Genomic DNA, 17,730 nt, shown 5'->3' with positions numbered 1-17,730 from the left:
GAGCACAAATTTGGCCGATTTGTTTTTCCTGAACCAGGGGTTAGGGAGAACATGCCTCCAACAAACTCTCCCTGAACCTCCATGGAGGTTCACGAAATTTGAGGAGGGTTTGTGTGGGCTCTGGAGGCATTTACCTTCTGAGCCTGACTGGAAGTCAGCTCCAAAAGGCATTTAAATGCCATCTGAGCCCATCACATGGCCCATCCCAAGTGAGTTCTGAAGGCCTTCAAATGCCTGTGGAGCCCACCTCCAGGTCAGGCCAGCCTGACTGAGCTCTAGGGTTGCCAAGTCCAATTCAAAAAATATCTGGGGACTTTGGGGGTGGAGCCAGGAGACATTAGGGGTGGAGCCAAGATCAAGGCTGTGACAAGCATAATTGAACTCCAAAGGGAGTTCCGGCCATCACATTTAAAGGGACGGCACACCTTTTCAATTCCTTCCTTCCATAGGAAATGATGAAGGATAGGGGCACCTTCTTTGGGGGCTCATAGAATTGGACCCCCTGGTCCAATCTTTTTGAAACTTTAGAGGTATTTTGGGGAGAGGCACTAGATGCTATATTGAAAATTTGGTGCCTCTACCCCAAAAAACAACCCCCCAGAGCCCCAGATACCCGCGGATCAATTCTCCATGATTTTCTATGGGAATAAATCTCCATAGGGAATAATAGAGTTCCCAGCAGACATTTCCCTCCCCTCCCCCCACTTTCTGACGACCCTGAAGTGGGGGGGGGCTCCAAACCGGGGGATCCCCTGCCCCCACCTGGGGATTGACAACCCTACTGAGCTCCAAGAGTGAGCTTTGAAGGCCTTTGGAACTTATTCTTGGAGCTTAGTTGAGTGGGTCAGCCTGACTCGAGTGAGCTTTGAAGGTGGGGCCTGCCTATATAAGGGCATGTAAGGCTTATAAAGCCTTCAGTGACTTTCTTGCTCACTCTGGAAGCTCAGTCAAGTTGGGCAGCCTGACTTGACTGAGCTCCCAGAGCGAGCTCCAAAGGCCTATAAAAGCCTATAAGTCAGTATAATAGGCGGCTGGGCGGTGGGGTATTTCATACAGACAATGTAGGCACCTCTACTGGCTTGAGGGGATGTCCCAGAAATCTTTGGAAGCTTAAAAGTGCATTTCTTGTAGGTGTGTGGTGTTTCTCAGAAGAATTCTGTCCTTTTTCATAGTAACAATCTATTAATATCTTTGAATCCTATCTTTGGGCTATCTGCTTGGATGACTGGAAGAACAGTTTGCCCCTATTTAATAATGTTTTGCTCTAGTGGCTCTTTTTGAAATGCGGCGATATTGCTGTTACCTTCTTGCAGGATACAGAGGCATTAAAGACTTCATTTCCCTTTGATCTTTACACCTCTGATATTTCAGTGAGCTTCTTCTGTGTTCCTTAGTTATATTCAGGTTGTGTAATGCTATGGGTGACATTTTCATTTCCCCTGTACGATTGTCCCTAAACATAATGGTACTTTAGCCCAGACGCTGACATAACCCCTGCAAGCAGGCACAGAGCTCAGCGCAATCAAAATGCCATATTGAAAAAAGGTGGCAAAGGGTTTCTAAGACATACCTTGGCAGCATACCTGAACATCTGCCTGCCATCACTGTATTGCTGTTGACTTTGTTAGATATAGAGATGCTTGAAAGCTGTTCCTTTTTCAGCGTGCCTTATAAAGAACTATGGAGTGTAGACTAGAGATGTCTCGTATACTGTAACTCACCAAGCCCACTGTTGCCCATGGCTCATTGACATTTCCTGTGAACGGTTCAAAATATATTAGTTTGTGACTGGCAGTGCTGTGCAGTGGTTAGACTATGACTGGGGAGACCTGGCTAGCCTACTTCATGTGAATTGTGAGGATAAAAATGGGGATAAGAGAGCCATATACGCAATCCAAAGTTCCATGCAGGGATGATGGGATGAAGATATGATAGGGTGATCATTTACACTAAGCACAGTTACACCCTTCCGAATCCATTAAAATCAGTAGGCACAGAGTATTAGGCCGTTTTTCCACTGAGCTTACCTCGGAGCGACGTCCCTCTTCACCACGCAGCGTCTGCGCGGATTTCCCACCAACTGCTCCGAGGCTGCTCCGAGGAACCAAGTAGAGTTGTGGCTTTTGCGTCGCTAACGTAAACTGGTTTTTAGCGGTTTCCATTTGCGACGCAAAAGGTCGGGAATTTCCTGGTTCCTCGGAGCAGCCTCGGAGCAGTTGGTGGGAAATCTGCGCAGACGCTGTGCAGTGAAGAGGGACGTCGCTCCGAGGTAAGCTCAGTGGGAAAACGGCCTCTGTCTGTTGCTTGTTCTTTCTTTACCACTGTGTGTTGTGAATGGATTAAAAACTAGTAGCCATCACACACAGGCAGCTGTCTTTAACAGCTCTCAGTTCTCTTTCATTAATGTAGTTCCTGATCACACTGGTGTGCTGTTTGTTTCATATTTCAGGAGTACACAGCACTGATATAGATTTTGTTGTACTTTTCCATCCTTGTCAATGAGATGAAGACAGGATAGTTTTGTGTGTGCATCAACACTATAGATGTCGTTATGAATGTGGCTGCTCTGATACAAGTAGTTATGACGTGGGAATGGAGGACTTTGATCATAAAGATGTAGGTCACGTATGAACGACGGAGATGACATTTCATTTTGGGTTTGAAGGAAAGAGTTAAATGTCTGCTCGGTGCAAAAGCCGTATCACTTGCTGCAGCCTTATCACTAGCTGCAGAGCATGATTGACATGAATGTGACTTAGACAGATATATTACAGGAGGTATACAACCTGATAAATAAGCTTTGTTCTGGGGGAACTAACAATCACTTTTGAAGCATTGGCTTGATATCTTCTGCACTCCACCATTGCTGCATTTCTTAGGTGAGCAGCAGCCTCAAAGGCACACAACCGGTTGCCAGGGAAGACCCGGGCTTCTGTACATTTTGACAGAGCTTGTGCAGCTGAGTGGTCCCCTTCAGGTCCAGTCCACATTCCATTGATACTTTTAATAGATCTGGATTGCATCTTCTTTCAAAGAAGGTAACCCCCCCCCTCCCCCCAACCCCCCCCCCCCCTCCCCAAACCTTCACATCTCCAAGAGGCTGTATTCTATCAACATTATTGCCTGGCTGCTTTTTCTTACCAAAAATAAATAAATGAAGAATTTGTAACTTTGATGCTTCCATTGAGCAAGCAATGAAAACACTAGGAATAATTAGACTTTCCATCTGTGTGTCCCCAAGGAAATGAATTATCATTTAAGTATTCTTCATCTATACTCTTTTCTCCCTTCTTTATCCCACAGGGTGCCCTGACAATTCCACCGATTTAAAATGTTTAAATCCCATTACAGCTTTTCAAGGCTGTATGAGGCTCATCTTTATTGATAACCAGCCTAAGGACCTCATTTTAGTTCAGCAAGGTTCCCTGGGGAATTACAGCAATTTGCGCATTGATCTCTGTGGCATCAAAGACAGGTAATTATTCCTTCTCCTTTTCTTAAGTTTTCTTTTCTTTTTCAGCTAAGCAACTTCTAAGTAATTTGCTATAAGTGCAAATTCCAACCTACCAGGGTTATTGATATTAGGTATAATAGGGTTGGTTCATGGGAGTCATTGCTGTGAACATGTAGGAATTGGGAAATTGCATGAGGCTTTCTCTCTCTACGTGTCAGACTGTGAGAAATGGAGTATGCAATTTAAATCAAGCTGCAGATTGATGTAAGGATTAAATTTTACTCAGAAACAATATTTGATTGCTTTGAAGTTTTAAAAGGAAAGCAAAGTAAGGGAGGCACTGTTTAAATCATCAAATGATGCCATCTCCTTATTGCACTCGCTGTTTAATTTTAATTGATCATTTAGGAATTGCATGCTGTGGTGTGTACCCTAAAGATTATTACAACCTTGAATATTCTTTTATATTTTCAATCAACAATTAATTAAACTGACGGCAAAACCACCAGCTGATACACTGGAAACCAAGCTAATCTGATGCGGCTAAAATACAGGTGGAGAAACTCACAAAACTGTCCCCACAGTCCCAGATTCCAGTTAGTGAAAGCTCAAAGCAAAAGGGCCTTTGATGAATGCCAGAACAGTGGCTGCTGTTTGAAAAAAAAAAAAATCAGGACTTTGGTTCCAACTGAACACAGGAAACAAGCATGACCAGGAAGAAAATGTAAGAAACATGGCTAAAGTCCAGATAGATTCTGTCACTTGCTACCATATTGGACATCACTGATTCCTCAGTGCAGTTCCATTGGAATTATTTGGACTTTTTGGAACTGGAAATTGGGATCATGAGTACAGTTTGTGAATTTCTCTACCTGTGCCTCAGCCACATCAGATTACCTTGGTCTGTAGTGTATCAGCTGGTGGTTTTTGCTGTCATTTTAATCGTTGATTGGAAAGATAAAAATATGCATTACAATATCCAAGGTTGTAATAATCTTTATTGTACGTAATTCATGTAGTCTTGTTGGTTTTGCACTGTTTGTTACACTGTATTCCCTGTTATATTATTACAGTGGTGTGTACCCTAGCATTTTTTATTATGTAGGAGCAGTAAAATGCCCCATACGAGAAAAAATTACAGAATTTGGGGAAGGTTCAAGGTCTTGGTATTGACCTTTAAAGCCCTAAATGGTTATGGACCTGCATACCTTTGGGACTGCCTCTCCTGATATTCCCCCAGAAGAGTGTTGTGCTCTGCAGATCAAAATCTCTTGGTGCTCCCCAGCTCGAGAGACAGCTGGCTGTCCTCAACCAGAGCCAGGGACTTTTCTGCCCTGGCTCCAATGTGGTAGAACTCTCTGCTAAGTAACATCTAGGCCCTGCAAGACTTCATACAGTTCCATAGGGCCTGCAAGGTAGAGATGTTCTGCCAGGCACTCAGCTGAGGACACCAATGGTTCCATCCTGGCACTCCCATCTCCTTCCCCCCTCCTGTAAGAAGCATTTTTGTGACATCTCCAGCTGTGTATTTTTGTTACTGTTTTTAATTGAAGGAAAGAGTTAAATGTCTGCTTGGTGCAAAAGCCTTATCACTTGCTGCAGCCTTATCACTAGCTGCAGAGCATGATTGACCCACGTGCTACGTGCCTTATATTCCGCCTGTAATATATCTTACTCAGGGTGCAATCACACTCTGAATTTGCTCTGGCGGACTCTCCACTCTGAAAAAGCCGCTCTAGGAAGAGACACTCTGGGACAATCACACTGCACCCGCAATAGGCGCAGGCTGTTCACACACTTTGAGGAGCAGTCACCCTGCTTCTGCGTGTGTGGGGTGTTTGCATGGTACACCCCAGCTGTTCAGACAGCTGGATAATGCGTCATGCATGTGCTTCAAGAATTTGCTACCTGGAAGCACCTGGTAGCTATTTGTTCTAGTCCCAGCCTGTCCCATGATGAGGTAAGGATAAGTGGGACACTGGGGGCAGATGTGCGCCCGTGAACATGCACATTATATCCGGGGCAGGGGGCGGCTAGGGTGGCTCAAATTTCTTGTGTGATCACACCCTCGGTTAAATTTATATTTAACCCCTGGCTCTGCTTTTGGGAGTTAGTTAGTTAGGCTAGGTTTCTTCCCGGGCCATTTTAATGGCCAAATCTGTTCTGGTCCAGTGGCTTTATGAAGCTCAATTCTTATTTTCTTTAGGGCCACAGAGGAAAGTGTGTGCTGATGGACTAGGGAAAAGAGAAGCCATGTTGGACTGGATGGGCCATTGGCCTGATCTAACATGGCTTCTCTTATGTTCTTATGTGACACAGAGTGTTGGACTGGAGGGGCCATTGGCCTGATCCAACATGGCTTCTCTTATGTTCTTTTGTGACACAGAGTGTTGGACTGGATGGGCCATTGGCCTGATCCAACATGGCTTCTCTTCTGTTCTTATGTGACACAGAGTGTTGGACTGGAGGGGCCACTGGCCTGATCCAGCATGGCTTCTCTTATGTTCTTATGTGACACAGAGTGTTGGACTGGAGGGGCCATTGGCCTGATCTAACATGGCTTCTCTTATGTTCTTATGTGACACAGAGTGTTGGACTGGATGGGCCATTGGCCTGATCCAACATGGCTTCTCTTCTGTTCTTATGTGACACAGAGTGTTGGACTGGATGGGCCATTGGCCTGATCTAACATGGCTTCTCTTATGTTCTTATGTTCTTAGTTTTTTTTTTAATGGACTTACTTTCAAATCTACACTATCCCCAAGAAATGTACCTATATTCCACTTGAAACCTTTTTTCTGGAATATAAAAAGAATACTCGCATCTTGAATTTACACATGAGAATTTGGCTCATAAAGTTATGTGTCATAGGCATGTGGAGATATTTCTCTTAACATTCAGATTTTGGCAACTGATTGTTTCTGTTGCAATGTGTAACATTGGAACTTTAAATCCCCAGTTAACGTCTCAGTTTGTGGATGGATTGCATGGGTTTGCCGGGAGATGAGAGCATGATAAGGTTTGGTTTCCGAATGGCCATTGTCCCCATATCCCAGAAGGAATACAAAAGAAAGTAATGACAATTAACTAGGCCACAGCTTTATTAAAGAGCTAAAATGGGCTGTTAATTCAATTAAACTAACTTCATACCAAGTGCTAATCTCCAGGGGAAAGTTCCCAGCTATCTGACCCATCTCTTCACGAGTCAAAGTACCTCAGCTCAAAGCTATAGTTCCCAGGTTGCCTTGTAAGAGGTTTGTGCTGGTTACACAGAAACTGTGCAGCTTACAAAAGAAAGTTAAAATCCAGGTGAACCCCGGATGACCACATGCTTACATAAAACCTGAATTCCACATTGTACATTACTGCAGGAGAACAGAATATGTAACATTCAACTTATTTCTGAATCCAGGCTGTTTTCACACATTCAAGAAGACAAACATCTGTCTTCTAAGTATGTACGGTAATGAACCTAGCCAGTCATAGCTTCATAGATTTTGCATAGTGAATGACATGGCGTTCAGGAGGGATATTATGCTTTGTGTCTCTGTCGCCAACTTCTGCACATTCATCGCTGCATGCATGTCGGTTCTCTTTTGGCTGTCTGTATTCTACATTCATTTGCAGGACAGAGTTTTCATTACAGCTCTGTGCAAAATAGGTAACGGGTACACAGAATTCGACAGTGGACGAATGAAGGGCTTTTTTTAGAAAAAGCCCAGCAGGAACTCATTTGCATGTTAGGCCACACCCCTGATACCAAGCCAGCCAGAACTGTGTTCCTGTGCATTTCTGCTTTAAAAGAAAAAAAAAAAAAGCCCTGGATCCTACACGCACTTCCTCAGGTATTCATGAAGCCTAGATTACCCAACATTTATCCAATGCACACATTTTGAAAGTCAGATGCTTGTCTCTTGTTTTGTTTTAATTACAGCATATTACATGTGAAGGTGTCTTCAGATAATTGCTGAAGAAGCCCGTCATGTTTTATAGCACCCATTCACCTCCAACACAGACTATTAAAATTGGTTGTTAGGTATTCTGCCAGCCAGGTAACATTGCTCTGAGGTTGCATCAAGCTAATTTCAGCTATCCAGAGGCAAATTCTCTGGCTGTTCACCCTTCTTCAGAGTTTGAGCTGCTGTGATTTGGATTGTGGGATTAAAACAGATGACTGCTGTCTACCCAAGGAACTGGCATGTAAAGACTATGACAAAATATTGTAGATTCCTGTACTTCCGATTTTACATCAGAACGCTAAACTAAGAGTGTACAAGAAGTTTCCACATAAGTGTCATACCTAATTCACTCATATACCGTATTTTTTCGCACCATAAGACGCACTTCCCCCCCCCCAAAAAAAAAAAGTGGGGGGAAAAGTGTGTGCGTCTTATGGAGCGAAGGTACGTACCTTCCTCCGGGTTCCTGTGCCTCCGCCTCTGATCCTGGCGCTTCCCCCGCGCCTGCCTGCCTGTCTCCAGCTCTGACGCTTACAGCAAGCGCCAGGATCGCTCCCTCCACCCTCCGATCCCAGGCAGGCACGGAGAAAGCATGCCGCCCCCTCCACAGCCGGTGCTCGCGAAGCGCTGGGTTTACGGAGGGGGCGGGTGCTTCCTCTGTGCCTGTCTGCCTGCCTTCAGCTGATGCTTAAAGCAAGCGCTGGGATCGGAGGGTGAAGGGAGCGATCCTGGCGCTTGCTGTAAGCATCAGCTGAAGCCAGGCAGACAGGCACGGAGGAAGCACCCCCCCCTCCGCAAACCCAGCGGTTCGCGAGTGCCAGCTGTGGAGGGGGCGGTGTGCTTCCCCCGCGCCTGCGTGCCTGGCTGGGAGACAAGCGGTGAGATCGCTCCTTCCGCCCCCATCGCAAACCTAGCACTTCGCAGGGAGCGATCTCGCCGCTTGTCTCCCAGCCAGGCACGCAGGCGCCGGCTTGCTTCCCCCGCGCCTGCGTGCCTGGCTGGGAAACAAGCGGCGAGATCGCTCCCTGCGAAGTGCTGGGTTTGCGGTGGGGGCGGAGGGAGCGATCTCGCCGCTTGTCTCCCAGCCAGGCACCTGCGTCTAATGGTCCAGAGCATCTAATGGACCGAAAAATGGTAATTAGTGTAATGAGAAAACTCACCTTCTGACTTCATTTTCCGTACTTCACATCTACATGTTTCGAAATTCACGTGTTACATTAGCTTCTCTGAAAAATATTCTCCATGTGTCCACTCCTCTGAAAATGCTAGTGAAAGTATTGAAAGTCGTCCGAAGTAAACTTAGCTCTGTTACTCGTAGGCTGGTAGACCAGATACATGGAATGGTCCAGTTTTTCAGTGTAAAGGCTTATCTCTTTTATTTTCTACCAAAAACCTCAGTAAGGGCAATGAAATTTTTACTGAGCACATGAATGACTTGTAGAAGATATTTTAGGCAGCAAAGAATCTATGGAGAGGCATTGAGTTTACAAAAGCAATTTCAGGAGGTTTCAAGGGGACTTGGCGGATTACTGGATGATGGACACTATCGTTGTGATCTCTGTGGAAATCTAGGTGGAACCAATTAACAGCAAATAAATGAAAAGACACAGAGACAAAATTGAGGAAAAAATGTCTCAGGGAAGTTTCAGTACTTTCCTACTACTTTGCCATTATTGGTATCAAATACAAAGTTCCTGGTCTACAGACAGAGGAAAGGAGGAGACATTTCAGCATGGATGCTGAAATATAAGCTATCTTTCCTTGCACCATTAAAAACTGAAATTTCACAGGGTACCCTAGAAATCTGAACTGGTAGATCAAGTTGCATTTAGAAGCAGGGAAACAGCATGTATAGCGTTAAACAAGACAGCTGAGCTCAGTTGCGAATCTCATGTTGCAAGACACATAATTTGTGTAAAATTTCTTAAGCATTTATGGATTGATTTAGTTGAATTCCAGTGATAATTCTATAGATTGCAACATATGGTGTGCCCAGCCGAGGGCATAGACTTTTCAATTTCCCTGGGGGCGCTGGGGCTCAGCCAGAGGCATTGCTATGATAGGTCCCTAAAAGAACTGGGATCCAGTGACAACATAGGGATGAGCCAGTGACATCACAGGGAGGGGCCTCCATTATCACTACCTATGGAGGTGGGAGCATGTGGGAGTTAGGGTGAAGCTCCCCAGGAATTTAGCAAGAACTCCCCTAACAATGCCCCCTGGCTGGGCCAAGTCTAGGAAGATGTGGGAGTTGGCCAGTGGTTATAGCGGTATCTCAGAGGTTTCCTGCTGTGTCGTGTTTTTTAAATTCACTTTTAAAATGAATAGAAACTTTAAGATCGGCAAGCGTGCATATCATGTGCATAGGATAAACTAATGGTCACAAATTTGACAGTAAAAGGCAGCACAGAAAAGCCTTTAGGGGAACTTTCAAAACAATTTCCCTCAATGTTCATTTAAGGTGTGTTGTTTCTGTAAGGGTAACATTGTAGTGAAATTTACAAAATTAAGGTATCACAGATACCTTCATTTGGCTGGAGTCTCTGAGCTAGGGCAGAATAGAAAACAGTTGCTGTGCATTCAAAGCAACTGGGCAATAAAACAGCCACTCTGAGGTCCCCATTGAGTGTCCTGGAAGTTTAAAGTGTTCTCCTACAGGCTTCTCAGTCTTGTGATTCCTGATGTCAGATTTGTGACCATTGTGTCTGGGAATCTGAAAGACTTTTTCTGCCATCCATGTCTGAAGGAGTACTTCCAACAGATGCAAGAACAGAAGAACTTTTCAACCTGCATGGAGCTGGAGGTTGGACTAGATGGTCTGTATGGCCCCTACCAACTCTGTGATTCTATAACTTTCCAGGACACTCAATGGGGGACCTCAAAGTAGCTGTTTACTGCAGAGGAACTTTAGAAACAGATGAGAATAGGAGATTACTGAATTGCTAGCTATTACAACACTCAGAACAATGGAACCACCAGGACTTAACAGAGATATTGGTTTCTTCTCTCACTATACATGCAAAGTCACTCAGTTCTCACTTATACTCAGAAATCCAACTATGTTATTCTATATGGTGACACTGGACTCAAACTTAGTTCTCACATCCATTGTTAATTGCTTTATTATCTGTATACCAATTTACTGTAATTTACCCATCTTACCGTAAGATGTGTAAATTACGGTAAATTGGCATACAGATAATAAAACAGTTAATAGATGTGAGAATTAAGTTTGAGTCCAATGGCACCTTTAGCACCAACAAAGTGGTGTCTATAGCCCCTTCCCAATGCTTTGCTACCTTTTGATATTTTTGAGACACTGGAGTTTCTGAGGTTACACTCACACATATTGATCTGACATGAGGCATGGGTTTTTTTTGCTATTAATCATTTATCCTATTTATTGTTTTACTGTTTTATCTTGTTGGTTTTATGATGTAAGCCACCCTGAGCTCATTTTGGGGGTAGGACATGGTATAAATTGAGATGAGAAGGCATCAGCTTTTGTGTGCATGTACACTGTTTCATTTAGATTACACACACACTTATCTTATCTGACATTGCTATTAATCATTGATCCTATTTATTGTTTTACCGTTTGTTTTATGATAAAAGTCACCCTGAGCCCATTTTGTGGGTAGGGCAGGATATAAGTTGAATAAATGAAATGAAATTAAAGTTTGATTTCTGAGTATAAGTGAAAACTGAATGATTTAGGTATCAAAAGCTTCCCTGAAATCCTGATAAATATGCTGAACCCAGGTGACTGGATTTAGCCTTTTAAACTTGCATGGAAATAACGTATTTGTGATTTTCACTGACCCCACCCCACCAAAGTAGACCTCAAGCTTCCTGCTTAAGCTGTTGCAGGGGGGCTCATTCTCCAGAAGCAGCATGGGGGGCGGGCTCTGCGAACTGCAGTAGGAACCAGATAAATCCTCCTGAACTGCTGAACTGGTGGACATTGCTTCCATCAATGGAGGCTTTGCCTAGGCTCCAACTCCATAGATACCATGCCAAAAACAAGAACAGGAAATCCAGAGCTCTTAAAATTGTAAAAAATGTCAGGGGGAAAGAAATTCAGAAACATCCCTAGAGGGAAAAAAAGCTGTACTCTATACCCACTCTTGTTCCCTAAACTTATTGTCATTGTAGAAAACTTGCAAAATACATATATATTTTTAAGAAATTACCTTAATGTGACATGTCTGTTAATTAGAGCTGACTTTTACAATTCAGAATTCTCCCTGTTGTCTGCATAGATCTACCTACTTTTGCCTAGCTATCTCCCTTGAAATTTAATTTCCGACTTCTGTTTTTCTCCTTTCCTCTCCCCACTCAAACTTGTACTGCTTGCAAGTGTTGTATTACAGAAAATGGACCATAGGGAAATTAGATGTTATTGCAGGTTGTTTTTTTTTTTTTTTTTCATGGAGAGCAGAGGAAAGGAAAAGATGAAAATTGAAGGTTTTTTTTTTTTTTTTTTGCATATGCCAACTCTTTCCTAACATTTAATTGGAAGAATGTAGCTGATCTCAGAATATGAATATCTCTCCTTTAAATAAAATTAGTCTTAGAAACCCGAGAATTTTCTCTCTAATTATGCCCCATGTGTTTCAGCTTTATTTATTTTATAGTGAAATCAAATTCCCTGGGTGGGATCAAAGAAGCGAATACTTAAAATTATCTTTGCCTTGAAATAATTAACCTGAAGTGAGCTATAGAAACTTGTGAAAGAGGTAGGGTTGCCTAGTCCAATTCAAGAAATACCTGGGGACTTTGGGGGTGGAGCCAGGAGACTTTGGGGGGGTGGAGCCAGGAGGCATTAGGGGTGGAGCCAAGATCAAGGCTGTGACAAGCATAATTGAACTCCAAAGGGAGTTCTGGCCATCACATTTAAAGGGACGGCACGCCTTTTCAATTCCTTCCTTCCATAGGAAATAATGAAGGAGAGGGCACCTTCTTTTGGGGCTCATAAGATTGGACCAGGGGGTCCAATCTTTTTGAAACTTGGGGGGGGTATTTTGGGGAGAGGCACTAGATGCTATACTGAAAATTTGGTGCCTCTACCCCCAAAACCAGCCCCCCTAAAGCCCCAGATACCCGTGGATCAATTCTCCATGATTTTCTATGGGAATAAATCTCCATAGAGAATAATAGAGTTACCAGCGGACATTTCCCTCCCCTCCCCCCGCTTTCTGATGACCCTGAAGCGGGGGGAGGGTCTCCAAACCAGGGGATCCCCTGCCCCAACCTGGGGATTGGCAACCCTAGAAAGAGGACATTTCGTTTCAGGCCTCCCTGACTCTTAGCAATATTTAATAGCCATCCTTGGAGATCTGGCACGTTCACTCTGCGTTTTTGTCTCTGCTTACATAACCTCTTCGTTCATTTGCAGTGGTTTGCTTTTGGAATGAAATAGGCCGATACTGGTCCTGAAGCATAGACACTGCGGGCTTGCTTGTTTGCCAGGACTTTGGGAGGGGTTTAAAAGGCAGGCATCTTTTAAGAGGGGAGGGAGGGAGAGATTTGAGGTTTCTTATTTTATTTTGTTTTTAATAGGACGTATTTTAAAACTATTACTGTAAGCTGCCTTGAAACACAAGGAAAGATGGGTTGTTGGTTTATATATATATGCTAGGAGTAAGGCCTGTTGTGGAGGGGAAAAAAATACAACGGGCTCTAGAAGGGGGCTCTGAGTAAGTGAAACCCTTGGTCCAATCTTTTTGAAACTTTTTTTTTTTTTAAGGAGAGGCACCAGATGCTATTCTGCCTCTGATGCCTCTACCTCAAAAAAAAAGCCCCCCAGCAAACCCCAAACAGCTACAGATCGATTCTCCACTATACACTATGGGGCCCAGTCTCTGCAGAATATAACGGAGTACCTAAGGGACATTCAGACCCCTGTGTCCACTTTCTCGTAACCCTCAAGTGGGGGGAGGGCCTCCAAATCTGGATCGCCTGCCCCCAACTGGGGATTGGCAACCCCAACTGTTGGTCAGTGAAATAAAAGCAAGTGAACAAGTTATCAAAATCTTCTGGTGTCATGGAATATGAACACAATGTCATTTAAGCATACAAAGCTGCCACACATTTTCCACTCTTAACTGGCAGCTGTGATAGCTATATATGCCCAGACTCAATCCAGAATGCACTCACCTATCACAAGCTCTTTTCAGTTTACGGTAGTTATATACTCGCATCATTTATATACTCACATCATTTCATTTTCATTCAGCCCATGTTGAGGTCCATGTCTATTTGCCCCCCTAGTCGAAATAAGAGACAGACACAAGTATTGGGTTTAAACCGGGCCGCTTTATTAAACTCAATTAATCTGTGAACTCGGCAGGGGTAAGACCTATCCAGACAGGCCCCTGGGGTCACCCACGGACCCCGCCCTGTCAAAGGGCGAGCAACCCTGCCCCCAGCACAAACCCACCATATTCGGGTTGTAACTGAGCGGCCAGGCCTCCAGCCTTTCTCCACCTGGGCTAGCATCGATCCCCCATGGAAAGATCCGCCGCAGGTGAGGCTCCCCGTGATCTGCATTCCCCGCACTGAGCCGTGTAGCCCATCTGCGGTTCATACAGACCACACGCACCAAAGGTGCTAGGCCATAGGTGCTCCCCTGAAACACTGTGGCCAACACATCCCCGGCAAGCGACCAACTTATAATCCACCCCAAAACCTAACACTATAAGGCAGTACAAGGTAGGCGAAAAACAACTCCACATGGGCCAATTATGCGGAGATGAAAAAATTCCTACCTGGCCCCCAACAAGGCGACCGGTTGAAACCTGTACTGCCAAGGGAGGGTGGGAGGGCAGAGAGCCAAGACGACAGCCGCCCCGAGTCGGGCGGGGCCAGGGCTTATATAGCCCTGGCGCCACGCCCCGCTCAAGCCCCGGATGGGCTGGGACTGTCAAAGCCTGCTCTCCTTCTTCCAGGAGGGCAAATGCGGCCCCCAGCCTGAACGCCGGCGATGCCGGCTTGGCTGGGAAGGGCCGAGCCTTGCCCCCCTAGTCGAAATAAGAGACAGACACAAGTATTGGGTTTAAACCGGGCCGCTTTATTAAACTCAATTAATCTGTGAACTCGGCAGGGGTAAGACCTATCCAGACAGGCCCCTGGGGTCACCCACGGACCCCGCCCTGTCAAAGGGCGAGCAACCCTGCCCCCAGCACAAACCCGCCATATTCGGGTTGTAACTGAGCGGCCAGGCCTCCAGCCTTTCTCCACCTGGGCTAGCATCGATCCCCCATGGAAAGATCCGCCGCAGGTGAGGCTCCCCATGATCTGCATTCCCCGCACTGAGCCGTGTAGCCCATCTGCGGTTCATACAGACCACACGCACCAAAGGTGCTAGGCCATAGGTGCTCCCCTGAAACACTGTGGCCAACACATCCCCGGCCACCGCCAATGCCAAGCCTCTGCTTAGGCATTAGCGCCCCAACGGGCGGCCCAGAGCCGACCGCAAACCCTGCCGAATCTCCTCCAAAAGGCCCGGTTGCCCAACTCTGACAGATGGACCCCATCCGACCGCTACAGGTCAGCACCATCGACCTGACTGGCCGCATGAGGGAGGAAAATTCCCAAGCCATCTTCCATGGCTTTTTGTAGAGGCCTATTAGCCTTGCGCCTAGCGCGCTCAATCCCTTCAGGGGAAATGTAAGGTCACCTCCAACTCCAGCCTGGCGATCTAGCTGACTATATCAGGACCAGCCAAAAGGACAAGCCCTGGGGTCACCCCTGGACCCCGCCTTGTCCGCGGGCGAGCCACCCCGCCCCCAGCACAAGCCCGCCAGAGTCGGGTTGTTGCTGAGCGGCCAGGCCCCAAGCCATTCACCACCTGGGCGTGCATCAATCCCCCGTGGAAAGATCCGCTAGGTTAAGGCTGTCCCGTGATCTGCAGTCCCCGCATTGAGCCGTGTAGCCCATCTACGGTTCCTGCAGACCACCTGCACACTTAGTGCTAGGCCATGGGTGCTCCCCTGAGACCGCCAGGGGGGTGACCAAGATGTGCGGAGGAGGTTCCCTCCTCTCTCCGCACGGCAAAGGCCCAACACAGGCCCCGACGACCCCGCCGTTCCTCCAACTGCCCCATCACTGGCACCCAGCTGGGCGCCTGTTGGAGAGCACCCAGCATGATGGACCGCCCGGAACACCTTGCTGCGTCCGCAGATGAGACCTCTCACTACGAGCCACAGCACCTGAAAAACAGAAAACTGTCAAAACAAATAATGACCGACCGGCGCCTCCAACGCTGCCTTCCCGGTGACCAACGGGTGCACCTTTTTTTTTTTTTTTTTTTTTTTTAAATAAAAGCTGCCAACCGCCACAGGCCAACCAATTTTTTCCCTTTTTTTTTTTTTTTTTTTTTTTTTTTTTACTTCCCGGGCCTGGGGCGCCTGCCCCGCGGTATCACTCGTAAACTACATAACCAACTCGCTGAAACTAGCGCCGGAAAAAATTGGAGGGCCATCAACGAGGCCGCATGATGCAGAGTGGCCCCGAAAGGGAACTGCATAACCTGTGCCACGGAACCGACCCCACTATCCAGCGGTCCCGCAGTGCCCCCAACTGCCAGACTTGGGAAGCCGCTCCGTCGTATGCCCCTCTACCAGTGGGTATTCTCCACAGACCCATGACCTATACTACCAAAGGCCAACACGCCGGTCGGCCCTCAATAATGCTCAACCCCCAGACCTCTCTCTTTCCAAAAAAAAAAACCAGGCAGATGCCTAATATGAGCTGGCGAGATCGGCCGGCCAGCCTGCAGCGTAGCGGTTCATTCCAAATGCCAGAATCGGGAAGCCGCTCAATCCTAAGCCCTCCTGGTACCAGGCATTAAAGCCAATCGAATGGCCCAACCAGCTTCAGCCTCCCAAGCTACCAGGGGTCCAGGGGCAATTGACTCATAGCGTCACCAAGACGCCTCAAAGAAAAGGCCATAAGGGGGGGGGGCACTTTCCCTGAAAAGTTAAGGTGACCCACCACCAACTGCAATTCAAGCAGCAAGACCTTGCGGTGTTTTCTCATGGCAGCCAACCGGGCTTTAAGATCCGTTATTTCTGCTTCCGGCAGCCGCAGCCATTTGGGGTATCCCCCCCGATGCCTAAAAGGTAAACACCGAACTGGGCCCTACAGGCTTCACATGTGTACCCCCAGCTTAATGGCTAAGTCCGGAAAGGAATGTAACCGTCTGGCACATTACCCTGTGCCAGCAGGACCGCCAAAAAGGTGGTCGCCCAGGTAGAGCACCGTGTTCAATAAGCCCGGTTCTATCCCGCAGCGCCCCCTCAACAAAGGAACTGAAGCGCTGAAATGCAACCCATCAAGAAGGTGTGATCCATATGAAAGGGCGCTATCCAGTAAAATTCGCCCTCTAAGCAAAACCCAAGAGCTCGAAAGCCCCCAGCACAAACCCGCCATATTCGGGTTGTAACTGAGCGGCCAGGCCTCCAGCCTTTCTCCACCTGGGCTAGCATCGATCCCCCATGGAAAGATCCGCCGCAGGTGAGGCTCCCCGTGATCTGCATTCCCCGCACTGAGCCGTGTAGCCCATCTGCGGTTCATACAGACCACACGCACCAAAGGTGCTAGGCCATAGGTGCTCCCCTGAAACACTGTGGCCAACACATCCCCGGCAAGCGACCAACTTATAATCCACCCCAAAACCTAACACTATAAGGCAGTACAAGGTAGGCGAAAAACAACTCCACATGGGCCAATTATGCGGAGATGAAAAAATTCCTACCTGGCCCCCAACAAGGCGACCGGTTGAAACCTGTACTGCCAAGGGAGGGTGGGAGGGCAGAGAGCCAAGACGACAGCCGCCCCGAGTCGGGCGGGGCCAGGGCTTATATAGCCCTGGCGCCACGCCCCGCTCAAGCCCCGGATGGGCTGGGACTGTCAAAGCCTGCTCTCCTTCTTCCAGGAGGGCAAATGCGGCCCCCAGCCTGAACGCCGGCGATGCCGGCTTGGCTGGGAAGGGCCGAGCCTTGCCCCCCTAGTCGAAATAAGAGACAGACACAAGTATTGGGTTTAAACCGGGCCGCTTTATTAAACTCAATTAATCTGTGAACTCGGCAGGGGTAAGACCTATCCAGACAGGCCCCTGGGGTCACCCACGGACCCCGCCCTGTCAAAGGGCGAGCAACCCTGCCCCCAGCACAAACCCGCCATATTCGGGTTGTAACTGAGCGGCCAGGCCTCCAGCCTTTCTCCACCTGGGCTAGCATCGATCCCCCATGGAAAGATCCGCCGCAGGTGAGGCTCCCCGTGATCTGCATTCCCCGCACTGAGCCGTGTAGC

The 17,730-nt window shown here is 47.0% G+C and overlaps 1 protein-coding gene across 1 annotated transcript in view; it reads left to right on the top strand.

Annotated features, from left to right (window-relative positions):
• The window catches only part of CNTNAP5 (contactin associated protein family member 5), a 705,383-nt gene that overhangs the window by 381,665 nt on the left and 305,988 nt on the right, over positions 1 to 17,730 (top strand). Inside the window, exon 10 of the mRNA XM_060261906.1 lies at positions 3,304 to 3,475. Within this exon, the coding sequence (XP_060117889.1) occupies positions 3,304 to 3,475 (172 nt within the window). The remainder of the gene's footprint in view (positions 1 to 3,303; positions 3,476 to 17,730) is intronic.

Source organism: Heteronotia binoei, chromosome 21, assembly GCF_032191835.1.
Source record: "Heteronotia binoei isolate CCM8104 ecotype False Entrance Well chromosome 21, APGP_CSIRO_Hbin_v1, whole genome shotgun sequence".
Lineage (NCBI taxonomy): Eukaryota > Metazoa > Chordata > Lepidosauria > Squamata > Gekkonidae > Heteronotia > Heteronotia binoei.
This window is presented reverse-complemented; position numbering and strand designations above follow the sequence as displayed.